This window comes from Lactuca sativa, chromosome 5, assembly GCF_002870075.4.
Source record: "Lactuca sativa cultivar Salinas chromosome 5, Lsat_Salinas_v11, whole genome shotgun sequence".
Lineage (NCBI taxonomy): Eukaryota > Viridiplantae > Streptophyta > Magnoliopsida > Asterales > Asteraceae > Lactuca > Lactuca sativa.
The window spans coordinates 269,698,966-269,720,840 of NC_056627.2; the positions used below are offsets into that span (position 1 = coordinate 269,698,966).

A 21,875-nucleotide genomic window follows, 5' to 3' on the forward strand; every position below is an offset into this window, starting at 1 on the left:
AATGATTAAAGAACTCTTGAACTAACCGATTTCCACATCCATGCGCTAAGTACAACAAGAAAATACCAAGGGACTCTTTAATAGATACACGACGTGATTTATTTAACCCATAATGTACAACAAGATCCCTACATAACATGTTGAAAACCGAGACTTCTAATTTGAAAAGTTCATAACATCGGCTCTCATGATCGTTAAGTATTTCATTGGTAAGCATGCCTCTTGTGCGCGAAGATGAACGATGACGTCTACGCACGTTTTTCGATTTCTGAGTCAATAGTAACCCTTTGACAGCAAGCCCACATAAAAGAAGTGTTTGAATCTCTTCATTTTTTTCAATTTCATCACATAAGTCATCATTGTCATATGAGTTGTCACTTTCACTGTCAATGGCCATGAATATAACCTGTTAATAACGAAAAGGAAACAAGGGTAAGATTGAAATTTACCACATATTAGATAAAATCATGGCAACATCATTGAAAAGAAAACAAGAGCAAAATCAAGGGGCAAGGGCAAAATTGACCACAAAACAAACATGAAACGACATTGCATAAAACAAACACAAAACAACCGTTTAAATTTAACATAATAGTTGAAAAGGAAACAAAACATAATCATGTGGCAAGGGCAAAATTGACCAAAAAATTAGAGTATGTCTAACACATGACATAAAAGGATAAGTCTAACATATGACATAAAAGTAGAGTACGTCTTCAACTTCAACTACTTCTCTTTCTCTATAAGCCTCTTGAGAAACTCCATCTTTGTTTCATTACTCTTTGGAACCATAAAATTTTGACGAGATGGCTTTTTTAAAAAGACCTCTAACGGCTCTAAATATCTTATTGAGCCTTCTTCAAAACCCGGGAAAGTAGAGACATTTGCCATGCATTCTTCTGTTGTGGGTGACCGTGTGGTTTGTCTTGAGGGTTGAGTGCTCCTTGTTAACAGAACATCAAAAACAATGTCGAGTTTCTCTTCATATGACGAGTTTGCCATACTTTTTCCTTCATTTTTTCCTTCAAACTTTCTTTTCTTGTCAAGCCTGGGAGTTAATTTCTTTCCCCTCATATTCATACTAGAACTATCAATTGTGATAAAAGGATCAACATCATCAAATAAGTGGACTTCGTCAGTATCCTCTTTTCCATCCGTAATATCCACATACTGTACATCCTTCGGAGTGGTACTGTTGCCAAATTCACAAGGTACCTTAGCCTTGTCTCCAACAACTACAATATCCCGAAATAAAGCTTCATAATATGTATGATATACATCCAAATTCTTATCCTTACACTTAGCAAACTCTTTATCTTCCTATATGTACAAATTGAGAATGTCACGAAAAACACAATACAAATAATATATTGTTAGATAAAATTTTTAATCATTTCCTTTATTTTCTCATCCCACCATTCCTTTGATGCTGAGATTGTATTTCTCATGAGATCAATTGAAATTCCCGTTTCTAGTCTTGTTAAACGGTCGTAATATTTGAACTCTTTCCGCATAATGTCCCATTTGTTTTTCATTTGATTTTTATCCAATTCTTTACCTATTCGTTCCAAAAGCCTCTTACATATATTTTGGCACGTGGGCTGTTTGAAATAAGTACCCGGTCTATTCCTGTTTTTTAGCTCGGTTATACATTCCTCAAGAAATATCTTGAATGCATGAGGATCCCAATTAAACCTATTTGTAACTTTCACTTTGGGTGTATCAATATCCATATCATGAACATTGACAGTGTCCATTACCTATATTAAATCATGATAAGGAATGAAGAAACTTCTTAAATTTCAACCTAATTTTGAATCAATATAGGCAACGAAATTTTTGAATACAAATAATAATCACTACCATCAATAATAGCAAATAACAACAACAATAATTGATGAAGAAAAGCAAGAATAATCATAGAGGCATGTTATGATCAACCATCACAGGTTAGTGGCAGTTTCTTAACAGGTAAGAGAAAAAAAAACACAATATCACAGGTATGCAACAAATAAAAAGATCAATCAAGAATGAAGTAAGAAAGAACAATCAATGGTTCCTTGTCTGTGTTTGTATCACCGATTAAAAAAAACGCAAACATGTTGCAGGGAACGATAGCAGAAGAGAAAAAAAAAAAAACAAAGCAGCATACCTGATTGTCGATGGCTTCCAGGGACGATGGCCAAGGGAGACTGTGGAATAGCGATCGACAACAACAATATTGGTGAAGCAAACGATCGATCTTGAAGGGTTTATGGGTTTTATGTATCCTTTTTTGAAGGGTAATTAGGTAATTTCCGAAATCATTAAAAATAAGCAATAAGCAATAAGCATTTCTCCCATTGCTTATTAAAATCAGCTTATTTTGCTTATTCCTACCACAATAAGCTGATTTTTTAAGCATCCTATACAAATACTTAAATTAACTTATTGTGATGAGAATAAGCAATAAGCTAATAAACAATTATTTTTTTCCCTATCCAAATACCCTCATAAATCCAATCAAGGTTATGGTCAAATAACTCTCAACCAATGAACGTCCTTGTAAATTATATTTATAATAGGTTTATTTTATTGCAATGTTAAAAAAATCATTTTTTAAGGAATGTGATATTTTTATTTGTGTTTTTAATTTATCCACTTAAAATAAGCGTGTATTGAGTTTTATACCCCATCATCATTCTTCCTCTTTAATTAAATTAGGAGTATAAAAGTCAAACCATCTTTATTTAAAGGATAAATTAAAAACTAAAGTGAAATAATGACCTTCTGTTTCTAAATAGGTAAATATCATAATATGACAAACAATGGATATATATATATATATATATATATATATATATATATATATATATATATATATATATATATATATATATATAGAGAGAGAGAGAGAGAGAGAGTTAGGTTCAAATGTTTTCATTATCTATTATGTGCATGTATAATTGATTCTTGACCAATCATTTTAATTATTTTAAGAAAGTAATTAATGCATATTAAATGCTGAAGATGTAATTAATATCCATTATATCTTCAACATGTAATATGCATTAATTACTTTTTTAAAATAACTAAAATGATTGGTTCAGAATCAATCATACATGCACACAATACATAGTGAAAACAAAATAACCTAACCATATATATATATATATATATATATATATATATATATATATATATATATATATATATATATATAGTTATTAAGCCTCTAATTACAAAATTTAATTTTTGGTTTTGTTATAGCATTGCTACATTTTTACCAAGGATGATTGGTTTCGATCTTACCTTACATGGATTCCAAGTCACAAAATAAGAAATAAAAATAGCCACGTCACGTTTTAAGCCCTAGAAATATATATAACTTTCAACCCAATCATTTTCTTCAACCCCTCAAAACCCACATCACATCCTTTAACCTGAAACCCTAGTTCGATCCTCCCGTTTTCTTAAAGTTGAATGTGGTTATAACCCTTAATTTCCATGTTATTATAGGTTTGCTCATGAGAATTAGGATATCTTTGGTCAGAAGATAATCATAAGAGAAGATTTGTAAATTGCCTAAGAGGGTGTTTAAGATTATTTAAAGACCACTTATTGACTTATGGACTTTTAAAAAAATCAGAAAGTCAAAAAAAAGTGTTTGTCAATGTGAAAATGATTTTAAAATAACTTTTCGTCAACCATTTTAAAAGGAGATTTGATTAAGTTAGAATTTCTAATTTTTTAAAACTCCTTGTGATTTTTTAGATTGTAAAAGCTAAAATACTTTTTAAAAGATGTATAATTTAAGACAAATATTAAAAAAAAATAACATATTGACTTATTAACTTTTTCGACTACAAAAGCTAATCCAATTATTTTTTAAAAACTTATTTTCCTACAACCATAAGTCAATATGTACTTTTGCATACAATACATTTTGAGTTTCAAAATGAAATCCCAAACATCCTTTAAATTCTTTGGTAAGTAAAAAATATGTCAAGTTTATAGAAGACGACCATATGTTTCCTAGAGAGGAGGGAGTCATTTTCTCCCAACTCACTCAACCCATCGTCACATCAGTTTTTCTTTTTTATTTTTGTTTATCTTTCTCAACCCACAACACACTGAAACTTTATTTTTTTCAACACATTCAATTAAAAAAAATACAAAACCATCAAGGTAAAATCTTAATTAGCAATAAAGTTATCACCTGTATCACTCCCTCGGGTTGTTTAATTGGTTTTACTAACCTCTCTCTCTCTCTCTCTCTCTCTCTCTCTCTCTCTCTTTCTTATCATGTATTTTAAGACTTATATCTTAGTTGTTTTGTATTTTTTTTTTTAATTAAGTGGGTTAAAAAAAATATGATTTACATGCGTTGTGGGTTGGTAAAATGAAAAAAAAAAAAAAAACAAAAACTGATATATATGATATGACAGTAAGCTCAATGGGTTAAAAGAGAATAACTCCATCATCCTTTATAGATCCTCTCAATTTTGGTTCCATGTCTTCTTGAATGCTTTTTAACGTTTTTCAATTCACAGTTCATTATTGTTTTGGCTTTCATTTCAAGATTTGATTAATACTGAGTTCATTTTAAAATATTTACAAGGTTATCATCTTCCGGATATGAAAATACCAAAAAAAGAGAAAAGTAATAATAATATTGTAAGCAAAAGCAGGAGCTCACGTCAAACAGTGAACAATTAAATTCTAACGAAACAATTACAATGACATTAAACAATTGACTCGTAAAGAAACTTTCAAACTCCAAACTATTTACCTTAAAACTATTGAAAGTTAAATCCTTAGACATGAGTTAAGTATTTTGATATTTTCTAAAGGGATAATGATTTAAAAGGGTAACATATTATTTAATTTGTACACATTTAGTCACTGAGTGTTTTTTTTTTTTTTTTTCGTTCACATTTACCCCTTAAACTTGTTAAACTGTACACATTTAGTCCTTATGACATGTTACTCCAAGTTAGCCGGGAAAAATGACTTGATAGGGTAATATATTTTTCATTTTGTACACATTTAGTCCTTAATATTTTTGTACATATTTAGTCCTTAACATTTTTTTTTTGTTTCAAAATAAGTTCTTTTTTGTACTCGTTCAGTACTTATTAATGATTTTTTAATGTTTTTTTTCACGACATCTTACGTGAGACAATCATTGATGAGGTGCTTGGGGTTGTTGATGCTTATGTCCAATTCGATCTCGACTGCTTGGTTGCGTACGTCTTGTGGTTTGGCTTAGGTCTTGTATTTTGAATATTGTAACTTCTTCATACTATATCATATTTTAAGGATCTTTATCCACGTGTTCATTTTTTGAGTCTACTACAACTTTCATTAAGATTACTCCTGTTAAGATGTAATATATTTTTACTAACGGTTTTTTAAAAAACATACATACATGCATTTATAAAAAAACGTATGGACATGGGAAGACGCAGTAATACATAATACGTGTTGCCGAGATGAAATAGGTGTTTCCGATACATGGAAAATAGGTATAAACGTAAATAAAATAAAATAAAAATTCCACTGCGAACAGAAAAAACAGGTGTTGTCGGTGCAACACCGGGACCATACTAAATCCGCCATCGCGTATGGATATAAAAATCATAAGTAAAAATATATTATTTTTTAATTTGAGTAATCTAAATGAAAGTTGTAGTAGACTAAAATACTAACGCATGGATATAACGATCGTTAAAATCTGATATCATATGAAGAAGTTACGACGTTCAGAATATATGACCTAAGCAACCAAATAGTCGAGATCGCGATATGGATATAAGCATCAAAAGCCCCATACACCTCATTAATGAATGTCCCACGTAAGATTTCGTGAGAAAAAACTAAAAAATTATTCATAAGTACTATATGAGTACAAAAAAATAACTTATTTTGCAAAAAAAAAAAAAAAAAAAAGGACTATATGTGTACAAAAATATTAACGACTAAATGTGTACAAAGTGAGAAATATATTTACCCTATTAAGTCATTTTTACCGGGTAACCTGGAGTAGCCGGTCATAAGGACTGAATGCATACGGTTTAACAAATTTAAGGGGTAAATGTGGACGAAAAAAAAAATTCAGTGACCAAATGTGTAAAAATCGAAAAATATATTATCCTTTTAAGTCATTATCTCTTTTCTAAATTACAAATTTTAAAATAAAATAAATCATAACATTTCTTTATTTAAAAATAATTTTTTGCTAATTTAAAAAAATATCTTAAATAATATTATAAATTAAAATTATTTAAAAAAAACCATACTACAAATGAAATTATATGAATTAAATGAATTGTGGAGTATTCATTTTCATAAAGTTATACAAAATTATATTAAAAAAAAGATAAAGAAAAAGATAAATAAAGGCACATGCATATTGAATACAACAAAGCTCGTCGATCAATTAAATTGCTCCAACCGCTGGAATCGATATTACTTGGAACTACATGTTGGTAGTACCATGGATACACAAACTTCAAAACCCCACGACTCCTTCCTCCCTAAGCGGATAAAATAATTGTTGTTGATGGACAAAGTAATTGTTGGTGAGGTGGGGATTACATATTTTTAACGGGGATAAATTGATAACTTGAACTAGAAATTTGTTGAATTGGTTTATATGGGTTGATAATATCAACCTAAATCAATATGTTTATTTAAATAAAGAGAAATTAAGTAATTTAACTGTTATAAACGATTTTTTTAAAGAAAATAACAATTTTTTACAGTTTTTGAAAAATAACAGTTTTTTTCGGAATACCTAATTCCTAAGTACTGTTCATCATATTATGAAGTTTTTATTTATTTAATTTTTTTATTTTCATAAAAATCTTTTTATTGTTTTTTGGGATTTCAAATACTATATTTCGAAATGTTCGATATCATCGTTTTTCAATCAGATGTCTAATTTTATTAATTTTATATACTAATACCGGATATAATTCACATTACCACGTTTGTTAAACTTTTTGTTAATTTTAAGTAAAAAAATGATTTTTTTTCAAAATTCCAGAATTGTTCTTTGGATTTCAGACTTGATCTTGAAATTTCGGAGTTTATTTATTATTATTTTTTATTTATTTTTTTTTCTAAAATGTGAAATCTAAAATTTCAATCCGGAATCCGGAATATTGGTCCGAAATCCGGAATGTCGTTCCGGAATTGGTAAAAAAAGTGTTTTTACCTGGTTTGGAATGCCTATTGTAGACTAAATAGTTATTTTTGCTAAAAAAAATTGTTATTTTTTTCAAATACACATTAAAAAATAGTTAGATTACTTAATTTCCCTTATTAAATGGATTGACATTTTCCATCCAACTTAGCTTGCTAAATAAATGGGTTGAGAACAAATTGAACATTTGTTGTGTTGGATTCGAGTTAGGTTTGTTAATTGGTTCCATTTTAATGGTTCTGGTTCTATCGATCATCTTCGTTTCTAAAAGCGAACACAAACACGAAAATATAGAAGGAAGTGGGGTGGGGTGGGGGGGGGGGGGGGGGATTTAATAGTGTGATAAAGAAAGATAATCAAAGAGTGTTTGAGTGTGAGCTATGGAATGATATGGAGTTTTTGACAATAAGAAGATGATTGAAAAAATATTTATAATTTTAGTGTATTTTTAAAAATATTTATCAAAATGATATTTTTTTTGTTTCATTTTTCTTTACTTTTTTTCTTTATTTTTTTAATATCCTATTTTTCTCACTTTCTCTTTTATTCCACATTTTTACTGTTTATTTACTTATTTTTTAAATAACAACTTTTATTTCAGTTTTTTATACCTTTTTTTATTGTTTTTTAAATAATAGTTTTTTTTTTATCTTTTTTTATTTTAAATATCCGTTTTTTTTTATACAAACCTTTGACCATCAAGTTTTAGCCATCATAAATTAAACATACAATACATTTTAAGGTGCACAAACTCCACCATTACACATACAATGTTTTTAAGATAAAAAAAAACTCAACGTTATTTGTTAGAAAAAAAAAACTCAAACATTGTTTGTTACAAAAAAGAAAAACATCACAATTAGCTTGAACTTGAACCGATAACAAATCCTTAACTGTAAAAAAGAAAAAAATAATAAAAAAAATAAAGTGAATAACCACAACAATACCATAAAAATATTTTCTTTTTAATTATCTTGGCATAGACGGACATTATTTTCAGTTATGACTCAGTTGCCTATAAATTCCACGAAGATTGACATTTCTTCATTCTTTAATATCCATACTATTTTTTAGTCTTGTTGAACGAGCACAACATTTTTTATTTCATAATAGTTCTAAATTTGGAAGTAATTCATTAAATGTCAAAAGATGCTTCCTTTTCATCTTCATCTACAATTCCATCTTCCAATATTTCATTTAAGTCAACTTCATTATCTATATTAATCACATTAGTCACAACAACAGCTTGAGAGATTATAGAAAAATCCTCATTATCAATCATTTCTACAATAAAATTCATTTACAAAACAAACAAAAACTGATCAAAAAATGATTACACAAATCTGTCATAACAAGAAAAAAGAAACATAATAACATGTTTGTAATCAATCCATCTACAAAAAGATAAAAAAAGCAAGTTGTGATAAAATCCATCTAAAAAAATAATAAAAACAAAAATTGATCAACAATTGGTCTAACGAGAAGCAAAATCGAGAAAAGCAAAATAAAGAAGCAAAATTAAATAGAAAACTGAAGAATCAGAATAGAGAAGCAACAATTATTCATAAACGAGCAGGAAGATCAAAATCAATAAAAGCTTTGCATACCTGAATGGAGTGATGGGTGGTGGAGGAGGTCACAAGTCATCGATGACAGGTGGAGGAGGCCACAGGTGGTCGACGATGGATGGAGAAGCGACAATGAGTGGAGCCCCAGTTTGCGATTTCGTGTCTTTATTATTTTCTATTCACCGTCTTGTTCCAGGGTAATCGAAAGAAACATATTTAAGAAAGAAACAATAATATTAGTTTTCAAATTAAAATAATAAATATTTTTAAAAGAACATTAAAATAATAAATATTTCCCCATCATTCTATTGTGGTAAAAACTCTAACGATACGTGGCTCATTTGAGGCGTTAACAAAGTTTGAGATATTTTGTAGCAAATCAAGTACCTAGGTTAGTTTTTTCTATTCTCTTTTAATAAATAAAAAATACAACCATTCAAATCAAATTTCTCTTAGGACATCTACAACAAGGGTTCAATAGAAGTTGGATAGATGGTGATTATGATTGAATAGATGTTGAATATAGTGTGTATGATGACATGGAGGATGGTTGAATTAAAGAGTTGTATGATCATTGAGTGGTTAAATAAAATTAATCTTTTCTTTTTTAATTAAATTTCAAACAAAATATATATGTAATCACATTCCCTTATATTTTTATATTTTTTTAATTAAACCACAAATAAAATTAACCATATTTTTAGGTATTATATTATTTAATAAATCAATTTTTATGTGTTTTATTTTTTTCAAATAAATAATACAAATGAAGTATTTAAAAATAAAAACTCGCTTAAAAAGAAATATACTCACTACAAATCTAATACAAACTAATTTCGATAAAATATTATATTAATCGAACTATTACAAATTAATTTCGACTGTCTTGTTAAAAACGTTTCCAAATATTCGAGTAGCATGTCGGAGGAGGGACGACAAATTTGGATGAACCGTTATTAAGAGATCAAGATAAAATATAATTTGTAGATGTCATTTTTTTTATTAATATATTTTTAGGCTTCGTTTTTTTAATTAATGTATTTTTAGGTATTAAATGTTTTAGGTTTTGTAATTTTTAATTAATATATTTTTAAGTATTATATTTCTTTAACTATTATGTTTATAAATATAAAGATGAAAATATAAAATTTCATCATTAAACTGTGTTGGGTTAATAAGGGTTCAATGAAGTATGGATAGTTAGAAGTAAAGTTGAATAAAATATAAAATTCTATGTGACAGATCAATGGACTGTAGATGCGTTCTAGAAGACCACATGGAGGTAGCCAGCTAGAAATAGACTACAATCACCTTTAAAGAAACTTGGAAACTTCGCCCCCATTTCCATTCCCACAAACACACAGTGATTAGTGAAGAACTGATCAACTGAATATCACCAAGAAGTCAAGAACTGATTAACTGAATATCACCAAAAACCCAGGTAGCCAGAGATGGCGAAACAAGAAGAAGTTATTCTCCTAGATTTCTGGGCAAGCATGTATGGGATGAAGGTCAGGATAGCACTTGCTGAAAAGGGCGTTTCATACGAATACAGAGAAGAAGATTTGACAGACAAGAGTCAGCTTCTGTTGGAGATGAACCCGATTCACAAGAAAATTCCGGTCCTAATTCACAACGGCAAACCGATCTGCGAGTCAAACATCATCTTTGAGTATATTGATGAAGTCTGGAAAGATAAAGCTCCATTGCTTCCTTCTGATACTTACGGCAGAGCTCGGGCGAGGTTTTTGGTCGACTTTATTGAGAAGGTAATTAACTCTTTGACTTTTCCTTGACTTTGTTTTGATATACTAATGGCAAATATTTCCATATTTCTTGGTTGTCTCAAATCAGTTGAAAGTTTTTGACTAGTTTCAAGCCATATCTACCTATATACATCATCATAGGTAGTATTGCATAGGATAGGAGTTTTAAGAAGCTGTGGTGACTTGTAACATTGAAGGTAAAAAAATCACAAGACGTTCATTAACTAGTCATGAACTACGTTCTGGGTGTTTTCTTGTCTTGATTGTGTTATAAATTATCCAAAGAGGAGGAATACTTTGTAATCCCTCTATATACGATGGAAATATTGGTCTTTAGATTATCGAATCGTTTGTCTAACTTAATTCAGGTATACCACAATGGGAGGATTTTGGTGTACAAAGCAAAAGGGGAAGAACATGAGACAGCTAGGAAAGAGTTCATAGATACCCTTAAACTGATTGAAGGAGAGCTTGGAGACAAACCTTATTTTGGAGGTGAGAGTTTCGGCTACGTTGATGCGTCTTTGATCCCATTTTATGCATGGCTTCAAGCCTATGAAACGTTTGGGGAATTGAACGTAGAACAAGACTGCCCAAAATTGATTGGTTGGGCTAAAAGGTGCTTTCAGAACAAGGAGAGCGTGTCTAATGTTCTTCCTGAGTCGCTAAAGATAGTTGCCTTCGTTCAACAGGTAAGGAACATTTTTGGAGTCGGTGAGTAGAACTTTGAGTTTGAGGTATCAAAGCCGATTTGTTGTTTGTGTTATTGCTTATTTCGCTTTCTTAACAAAAAATAAATAAACAAAAAAAATACTTAGATGTGTTTGTCTTTTATTAATAAACTTGTATCATCCCTAATAAATAATGATTTTTTTTTTTTTTGCTATTTGTTATATTCAAATTCTTACATATCATTTTATTAAATTTCAAATAATATTTTAATGTAATAATGCAATAAATATAGTAATGAATTGATATCAATTTCATTAATAAACTTGCATTTTAATTTTAAAATTTTTAAAATTAAAGTTCATTAGTTTCTTTTATTTATTTAAATTTAAAAGATAAAAAATATTTTCATTATAATAATTCATTATTTTTCTTATTTTCTTATAAATTTAAAAAATTTCCAAAATTAAAGCTAATTAGTTTTTTTTTCTTTATTTAGTCTTGAAAATTTCAAATGCATGAGGTTGAAGGGAAAATATTTGTTTTATAAGATATATAGATTTTGTTTAAATTTATAAGATAAAAAACATTTCTATTATAATAAATCATTATTTTTCTTATTTTCTTATAAATTCAAAATTCTCAAATATTTTGACATTTATATTTAACTTTTTTTTTAAATTAGCCCATGTAATACATGAGTTTCACAAATAGTTATTGAATATTGATTATAAAATGGAAAGACTTATTGGTGTATCTACTATCTAGTACTCCTTAGTCAGAATTTGCCATGTTAATAGGTAGGTATTTTTTTACTTTTTTTTTATGAAAACCGCAAACGAATTAAGTGGAAGTCTACTCATAATATTTCAATTAAGTGGAAGTCTACTCGCAATATTTCAACGAGTACCTCGCGTTCGAGCTTCTTTACAGGACATTGGGATTTCCAGGAAAAAAATTCCCACATGTAGCACCACAAGAGGTAGTTTAAGGGAATTGAACTCTCAACATCATGCTCCAAATGAATATAAAACCTGATGCATCAGATGACATCACTTGCATTTGGCACGTATTAATTAGCAATATCTAGTACCTCGTAGCAAGAATTGGTACCCCAAAATATAATTATTGCTTTTACCACAAATTGCATCCAAGTCGACAACTTTGATGAGAAAGAAAAATTTTTAAGTCAAATTTTCAGTTTTAATCATTTTTATTGTTAAATTATTATATTTTAGACAAAATTGTAAAAATGGTCCTTATGGTATATACTTTTTTCGAGGTTTAGTTAAAACCTCCATTTTTTTTGGCTTCGCCCTCTTTTTGGGCTAGTTTTGTTGTAGATTTGGTACCTCAGTAAACTGAAATTACTGTAATACCCTTGGGATATTTATTTTGTATTATGCTTTCATTTTTTTTAAATCTAAAACTTATTTTTATTTATTTTAATAATTAAAAAATAAAAAATATCTCTCTCTCTCTCTCTCATCAGTCATCTCGTGTTCACCTCCTCTAATCTATATCCAACATCATCTTCTCTAATCTATAACCAAAACCACCTCCGCTCATCTATAACAACCAAAGACCTCTACTCTGACAAATTTCTTTAGATGTGTACATGTTTAAATATAAAGAATGGTGTCGGAAGTAGGAGGCGAAATAGATGACCCAACACATTTTTGGGATCTGCTAATATACGATCTACCTGTTGGTGCCCCAAATTTAGTATATGTTCTTCTCACAGCCACGTTTCGCCTCTCCTCTAGCTTTTGCCTAAAGTGTATCGGGTTTGATAAGAGTTCGATTCATTTATTGGCTCAACATGATAGTAAAGATTTCACTGGTACAAGTAACCAGAGATGTTTTTTTGCACCACACAACTTTGGATTGGTTGCAACCATTTCCCATTTTTGGTTGTTGAATATCAGGAGATATTGACTTCACCAAAACCATCGGGGAAGTTCTGGTAAACTGAGGTATTTTTCTTCTTTAATCTGATTTAGATACTTTAAGAGCTAGCTGAATCTATGTTTCAAGTGAATTCAGTAGTCAATTGTTGTTGTTATGACCTAGTTTGACTCAAAAAGTGTTTCTTGAGGTCCTTTGGTTTCGAAAAGTACATTCATTCCTTCTTTGATTGATTTTTATATACTATACTAGGGTTGTTTTCTTACATATTACAACTCATCTGTTTGTAGCTTCGAGATCTGGTCTCATTTAACCATTCTGATATTAATTTTGAAGTGAAATCGGGTGATAGAATTGGGCAGATGACTATTTAGAAGATAATCACACCTGAAGTCGTTGAGATCGATGATATTGATTCAACTGTACGAGGTGCGGGTGGGGTTGGATCAACAGGCGTTTGATTTCTTATTTTTGACATTAATCGAAGCCACCAACACATTCTAGTTCTTCTTCCTCGGAGGTCGTATAATTTTCTTTTTGTGTTATCAGAAAGACCATTCCATGATTCTGAAACAAATTTAAAAGCTTCATCTGCTCCCATGGTTTTGTTCATATCAGGTTGAAGAACTACAACCATTTTGTTGTATTGTTTCTTGAGTGATGATTTGTGTGTGTGTGTGTGGGAGAGAGAGAGAGAGAGAGAGAGAGAGAGAGAGAGAGAGAGAGAGAGAGAGAGAGAGAGAGAGAGAGAGAGAGAGAGAGAGAGAGAGAGAGAGAAGGTGGGTCCCTTTTATTTTTTAATTATTAAAATAAAGAAATTAAGTATTAGATTTAAAAAACGAAAGAAAAATAGAAAATAAATATCCAATGGTATTACAGTCATTTCAGAGGGACCAATCCGCAACGAAATTAGCCCAAAAGAACTACGACGCCAAAAAATCGAGGTTTTGACTAAACCTCAGAAAAAATAAATACCGCAGAGACCATTTTTGCAATTTTGTTTATATTATATCCTTTAAAACACTGATGTTATATATATGGTCTTTTTTTAAACGTTGATTAAAAAAACTATCAAATATCATATAACTTCAAACCAGAGCGCACAAGAATCTAGTTTTGTCCAAAATCGGATTATAAACGATATATAAATAATGTTTTAAAAATAAAAAGGATGAAAATAAGAAAATAAGGTGTAAATAAAAGGACTATAAATATAACACTTGAATATACAAGACAAAACTGCAAAAATGGTCCCTGTGGTATGCATTTTTTTGGGGTTTTAGTCCAAACCCCGACTTTTTTGGATTCGTGGTCCTTTTGGCGATGTTTGTACGTAAATTTGGTCCCTCGTAAAATTGAAATGACTATAATGCCTTTATTATATTTATTTTCCATTTTCTTTTTTTTACCTATAAATAATTATATATAAAAAACAAAAATAGGGTCCCACATACTCTCTCTCTCTCTCTTCCTCTCTCTCTCTCTCTCTCTCCCTCCCCCCTCCTCTCTCTCTCTCTCTTACTTTCTCTCTCTCATATTAATACGATCATACAAACCCAGATGTTGGGATGAATCGTATGAAGATCTGGGTTTAGATTCAACAAACATATGATACCCCAATAAAACAAAATCAAAACGGAAATCCATCACACCTACATTAAAACCCATCTGCAAACATGATTTTCTTCTAATAACATTTGAAGATACTCAAGAAAAAAACACATATGATTTTCTTCTTCAAAATACACATACACTTATGAACATAGATACTCAAGAAAAAAACACATATGATTTTCTAAACACACACACTGATGAATATACATACTCAAGAACAACACACATCAGTAATTTTAAAACCGTCAACCTAAATTTCAGTTTTTTAACCTAATTTTCAAGTCCATCAAGTTCAACTTAAAACCTATATCCATCTTCTAGATCAAATTCGAAAAAAAGAGTAATTGAAATAAAAATCCATCACCTTCAACCATCGACCCTCCCAAATCCAACTGTTAGACCATTTTCGAAAAAAATACAGCAAAAAAAAACACTAGAAGAAGAAAGGATATGAAACTAATCAGTAAGGTGGAGAAGAAATCATATATATCTTCCTTTTCTTCCAACGTTTCAAATGGGGGGGGGGGGGGGGGGGGGGGGAGAAACATCCAAGCACAGATGATGAAATCCTTCGAAAGCCCCCAATTTGTTTGTGGCTTCAATTGATTCCGGAGATACCAATAGATTAGGAGAAACAACGAATACAAACTCACAAACATGATGGTGGGGGTGTCGTTTGCTTTCATTCTCTTGCACCAAAGGAACGAAAGGAGTTTTACAGGTCAACGGTAGTAGGAGCGACGATGGAAGCGAGAAGGGTGGAATCGTGAGTCGGTAGGGATGAAGCTTTCATTCTGTTTGTAGCACCACCGGAAATCGAGATTTGGGTGTGTTCCCCACTGGAAATCGGAGAAGATAAGCAGGTGAGCAGAAAAGGGGAGATGAGTGGTGAGGATGAAGGTTTGTTTGGACATTGGTATGAGGATGAACATGATTTTGAAGATGCAACGATAAATGGTCTGTTTTTTTTATTTTAAGAGAGAGAGAGAGAGAAAGAGAGAAATGTGGGCCCAAAATAATTATTTATTTTCTTTTTCATTTAAATTAAATAGAAAAAACATAAAAAAATATATCATAAGGGCATTATAGTCATTTCAATTTTACGAGGGACCAAATTTACGTACAAACATGGCCAAAAGGACCACGAATCCAAAAAAGTCGGGGTTTGGACTAAAACCCCAAAAAAATGCATAACACAGGGACTATTTTTGCAATTTTGTCAATATACAATAATGATATGTAACCATACACACACAATTCAACCATATATAATCGTTTCTTATCTAAAACACAATTCAATGACATATAAATATATAATTCAATTTGCTTAACCTGAATCATACTATACATAATTTTTTTCTTATAAATAGACTCTTTCATTTTCATTTTCACCGTATCTAATTTTAAAAAACTATATGCTTTAAGTAGAAACATTACTTGATTCGAGTATTTGTCATCGTTTAGTGAATTAAATTAGAGATGTGCTCATTTATCACTATTAAGATATTTATCTTGTAAAATTTATAATTTGGTCCAGGGTGTAGTGTATCATTATTGAAGTTCATGTTGATTTTATTTGAGGAAAAACTTTACACGCCTTTTCTTTATTAAAACTTTACTATTGTAATTTAAATGTTTTAAGTTAACTTATTTTCGAGTAAGTTATCGAAATTGTCCATATCGTTTTTAAAAAGCACTGGTTTCAATTCCAAAAAAAAAAAAAAAAAAAAAAAAAGTCATTTACGATTATCTATTTAAGTTTGAGCTTGTTGTGGTTTTGGCCATGACCAATGTGAAGTAACTAAACTACCATTTGTTTAATTTTTTTATCATTAGTTATATGAATTAGTTCAAAAATAAAAGTAAATAAAGGGCCCCATCGATACCAACCTATCCTCTCCAACCCACCCAACCTCTTTTCATCTTCTTTCCGTGCAAACCCAAATTCATTTCCATTCTCCATTCATACGCCAACAAAGACTTTAATCTTCCATTTGCATAATAAATAAACACATAAAACATAATCCACAGGCCATCGACACATACACATATTAACTATAGAAGTGACATGTAATATATAAAATTCCTTTTTGAAAAATTAGTAACAAAATGAAAACCAACAAATGGATAGATGTGACAACCCGAAATTTCTATCTTGTAAAGTCATTCACTTCAATCAAAAGTCAGACTAGTTTCTGTTACTTTTTAGCCTTGCTAAGGTTTATTCTAGAAGTTTTAAGCCTTGTACACATATGACTTAATGCTTGAATTGTGAGTGAGGAATTTATGAGTTTCAAAAGGTGTCATTCCTCATTACAATCATAACAAACTTTCTTGTTGAACGTATACTCGTTGGCATAGTGTCCATGCTTCCCATATTTAAAACAAGTGACCTCCCTGTCACATTTCCCATGATGTTTCTTTTTGCACTTTTCACACCATTTTGTTTCGCCTCCTCCTCCTCTCGAACCAGACTTCGAGGATTTACTTTTCTTGTTGGATCTCGAAGATCCCTCGAACTTCCTCTTCTCACCCACCTCAGTTCTTTCTAGACCCCTTTCCTTTAACTGGGTCTCAACATTCTTGGCTGCTCTAACAGCTGCCTTCAACGTGTTTGCCATTTTAATTGTTGGGCCAAAGTCTGACGGTAATCCGTTAGCAAATTTTTCTATCTTAGCGAGCTCAGTCGGCACCAGGTATGGAAATAACTTCATCTTCTCGGTAAACGCAGTAACATAGTCATCAATGCTCATTTTCCCTTTCTTCAAGTGTTGGAACTCATTGTTTAGATCGATCAGATCTATCTCGGAGCAGTACTGCATCTTCAACTGCTCCAAGAATGCTTCTGAAGACATCTTCAAGGTTTCTACTCATGGCATCGTATCCGCCAACAATTTCCACCAGCTCAAGACTCCGGTCTTTAGTTGTCGAACCGCAAAGACGGTTTTCTGCTTATCACTACAGTTGCAGCTTTCAAATACCATCTCCATTTCGGAGATCCAGTCCATCATCTCCACAGGCTTTGGGTTTCCAAAAAGACTTGGTGGTTTGGCACCCAAGAAGTTCTTATACATACGTCCATCTCGGTCGATTTCCCTCTCCGGGCCATTCCTTTTCACCACTGGGGGTTCCATTTGACTGACAGTGCGACTGTTATTCCCTTCTTCAGACTCTCTGTCATTCAGTTTTGGTTGTTCAACAGACATTGAAGGTTCATTTCTGTTATTCTGCAACGGTTGTCTCATTTCTTCCCTCTGTTCAACCATCATAGCCCAGATCATGGCTTGAACTCCAACCATTGTGACTGGCTCAGGTGCAACTTCTACTATCGGCACCTGTTCAATCCCTTAGGGTTGAGGTCATTGATTCCTGTTTCCATTTGTGTCTCCAGCTCCACTTTGGTTTCTTGCCATTTCTATCTATACACCAAATTAGGTGAATTTAGATCTTTATTCATGATAAACGTTTAAATTCCCCTTATCACTCCAAAACATTACACGCTAGTTCTAATATCGTATTCAAACGCTTATAATCCTAAACACATAAGGTTTCCGGATCCGATCGGCAACAAAACATAGATCCGAACAAATAATAGCACATAAGGAAAGCATAAAAAATTTAGCACATAAAAGCATTTTAGGCATCTTTCCTAAAATAAACTAGTGCTCGTGTCTAAAATATGGAGGACACTCATCTCATGATCATCGCTTAGCATTCTAAGTTTAAGTTTAGAAATCCTACAAATTCCTAGTTCGCTTAAACTAATGCTCTGATACCAACAGTGACATCCCCATTTTATGGCCAGAAAAGACCGATTTCATTTATGTTTTTTAATAAAAATCAGAGTAACTTCTTAAGAAAAGTATTGCGGAATTTGTTCTCAAAACAAAATAGGATATAAATTTATCAAAGCATTTCTTAAAGAAATGTATTTTCATTACATTATAAAAACTCGGGATGTCAATCATCGATACAGACCATAAGCATAAACCAAAAAGAAATAAACATCTTAGGCCACAAAGCATAATCTGGCCTCAAAATCATAATCTCTCGTCAGGTCATCCAACTATGCTTTTGTCACTACGTGTATTAGAATAAACTGAGTGGGTCAGGCTGGGGAGCCTAGTGAGCATATAGGGTTTTCAACCCACAATAAATAAGTTTATTATTTTCAACAATCATCAAACCCGATTACCCGTTCCTGTTATCCTCACCTTACGTTCCTAAAGCATCTATCAGAAGGGACCTATCCTAAGGAATTTCATCGGGATACACACTACTGCTAAGGGGATTCCTCATCCATATATGTCCGTTAGGCAACCATTGGGGGGGGGGGGATGGAGTACACCGGTGAACACTTCGTTCATACACACCTACAGACTCCGCTAGATGACTGGATCAATGTCAACATTGAGGCCTCTCATCATTTTATTTCACCACACACCAACTATTTTATCTACCCATGTTCTACGTAACATATTTGTAGATATAAAATACATACATGGTCCAGATCTGTAAAACAAAGCTTATATCTTTCATCCAGCATAACTTTCAAAGCATAAAATACATATACGGTCTAGATATGAAGAAAAAGTTTAGATGTGAAGGAAAGAAGTTCAGATCTTTCATCCAACATAGATTTCAAGGTATACAATTTAGATCTGAAGAAAAAGTTTAGATCTGAGATGAGAAAGTGTAGATCTGAAGGAAAAAGTTTCAGATCTGAAAGAAAGAAGTATAGATCTTTCATCCAGCAAACATCTCAGGTAAACAGATAACATATTTATACACATAGCACATAATTTATATAAAATACTTCATATCTATGTGTAAGATGAAAGTGACTATACAATCACCTGATACAGAGTGATTCGGACATTACTTCGCTTCTTAAAATAATCTTCTTTGACGAAACTGGGAAGTTTGCTTGAAAACCGGGCTCTGCACGGGCAGAGTTTCAAGCCGAAAAACTCTTTTTCTTGGAGCCTTCGGGATCTCCGGGGCTTCCTTCAAGGGCTTAGGGGTTTTCCTAGGCTTTAGGGGGGAGTTAGGGATAGTAGAGAGAGAGAGAGAGAGAAACTAGTGAGAGAAAGATGGGAGAAATGAATGAAGAAGTCAGTTGCCTTCGCTCCCCTTTTATAGGTCGAACTTCGGACGTACGCTGGGCGTACTGAGGCCCTACGCGGGGCGTTCCCTTCGCTTCGTACAACGCATGTCACAAGGCTGTTGGGGCGACGTGGAGCTTCCGAGACCAAGCGATTCCGAATGTGGGGCGTACCTTCTAAGCGGAGCGTATGCGAGGCCATGTGTCTCCATCCGAAGTGAGTCCGTGATCAGCAAGCGACGACCCAGATCGAGCCACATCATCACCCCCTCGCAAATTTCACAATTTTCCTTCCCGAATTCTAAAATTCATAACTTTCGCATATGAGCTCCGTTTTCGACGTTCTTTATATCCACACGTAGGTGGGACCATAATCTACAACTTTCGTTTAGAATCCGTCGGCTAATTTTGACTTTATTTTTAAAGTGATGTTTTTAACAGGTCGGGACAGGATTGGTCCGTTAAAAATTCATAGCTTCTTCATCCGACGTCCATTTTCGTCTGTATTTTTATCGTTGCACTACCATTAATGAGATCCTCGATTCTCGTTTGGGTTGTGTCGGCCAACAATCTACCAATCTACTATTTGAACTTCGGGCTGTGCACTGCCGATCCGAAACTTGGAAAAATCATAACTTCCTCATACGAAGTCAGATTTGGGCATTCTTTTCATGCACACTCTCGGTTTAACAAATACTACGACTTTCGTTTAGATCGCTAGGGCTAAAAAATCATCTATCATAAATTCGCTATTTACGTCACGCAATGTCGTGCCGGTTCTGTCGTGAAACTTCGACAGACCATAACTTCTTCGTTATAACTCGGATTTCGACGCTCTTTATATGCACGGAATCCTTGTCACGTCCACTACAACTTTCTTTATCAATATCGGGCTTATCTAACATTTTATTTTTTACGCTTATTTTTATCTTTTATGTGTTATATTATTATAAACAAGTAATAAGCATACAAAAACACACAATTCACATACTATTCAATTAATTCATCTTTATTACTTTAAAATGGGTTACAATGGTTGACCTAGACTATTACATCATCGCATCAATGCTTAGCCTTGAAACACAGGCGTTACAACTTGCATGGTGGCAAGTGTGAACATTGGAGAGATTTACATGGTCTCTTCACTTATCCAAGCAATTTGTGCTCGAGGATGGTTTGTAGACACTAGAGCCACTGTGCATGTTTGTGGGTAACGAGAGGACTTCCGCACTTACCGTCCAATGCCACCAGGAACGGTAGTTGTCTGTGCTGATGGTCACAGAGCTGAAGTTCAAGGGAGAGGTGATGTTCGTCTGAAATTCACGTGTGGTGAATGGGTTACCCTTCGAGATGTTCTTCATGTTCTACTATCTCGAAGAAGTTGGTTTTTGCAGACAAGTTTGACAAGGGTGGGTTCAAGATGGTGCTTGAGAATGGCAAAATTGTGATCACTAAGGGCAGAAGATATGTTGGGAAGGCGAACAATTATTATGGGATGTATCACTTGTGCCTTAGTGATGAGGGTAGTGCAAGTGGGTATAGTGTTGATAGTAATGGTGCAAGTGTTGCAAGTATGTCTAGTGTTGCTAGTAATGATGTAACTGGTGGATTGGTTGCAAATGTGAATGAAGTGAAATTTTCTGGTTATTTTGTTTGTTCAATTTCTTTATGGCATAAATGTTTAGTACAAACTAATGTTAAAACATTGAAAAAAATGAAAACTAAAGGAATGTTAAAATATGACTCAAAGTATTTTGAAAAATGTGAATTCAAAGTTTACTAAGAAACCATTTCCATCAGTTAAGAGAAATACATCATTACTTGAGCTGATTCATTCTGATATATGTGAATTAAATGGAATACTTACTTAAGGAGGAAAAAGGTATTTCATCACATTTTGTCATGACTCCAGTCGATATCTACATGTTTATTTGCTAAGATCAAAAGATGAACCTTTTTATGCATTTAAATGGTTTAAGGCTGAAGTCGAAAATCAACTTGAAAGACACATCAAAATTCTTCGCTCGGACAAAGGCGGAGAATATTTCAACCAAGAG

General features: G+C 32.2%; 2 protein-coding genes and 1 long non-coding RNA gene across 4 annotated transcripts; 1 reads left to right on the top strand and 2 right to left on the bottom strand.

The window, feature by feature from the left end:
* Positions 1-726: 726 nt before the first annotated feature.
* On the bottom strand, positions 727-1,757 carry LOC111912482 (uncharacterized). Its single transcript, XM_023908222.1, has 2 exons — positions 1,431-1,757; positions 727-1,320 (listed from the first exon to the last, which is right to left on the bottom strand). Exons 1-2 carry the CDS (start codon positions 1,755-1,757, stop codon positions 727-729), a joined length of 921 nt encoding a protein of 306 aa, XP_023763990.1.
* Positions 1,758-8,443: 6,686 nt separating this feature from the next.
* LOC122198317 (uncharacterized) lies at positions 8,444-10,002 on the bottom strand. Its single transcript, XR_006192847.1, has 2 exons — positions 8,797-10,002; positions 8,444-8,583 (listed from the first exon to the last, which is right to left on the bottom strand). It is a non-coding gene; the product is annotated as an uncharacterized LOC122198317 (long non-coding RNA).
* Positions 10,003-10,064: 62 nt separating this feature from the next.
* Positions 10,065-13,746, top strand: LOC111912448 (probable glutathione S-transferase). 2 transcript variants are annotated; one of them, XM_052771656.1, is made up of 3 exons: positions 10,065-10,526; positions 10,892-13,168; positions 13,391-13,746. In XM_052771656.1, the coding sequence occupies exons 1-2, from the start codon at positions 10,209-10,211 to the stop codon at positions 11,243-11,245; spliced, it is 672 nt and encodes a 223-aa protein (XP_052627616.1). In that variant the 5' UTR covers positions 10,065-10,208; the 3' UTR covers positions 11,246-13,168; positions 13,391-13,746. The 2 variants fall into 2 exon arrangements, with proteins under 2 accessions (XP_052627616.1, XP_023763952.1); XM_023908184.3 differs by having other exon boundaries at positions 13,437-13,746.
* The last annotated feature ends 8,129 nt before the right edge of the window (positions 13,747-21,875 follow it).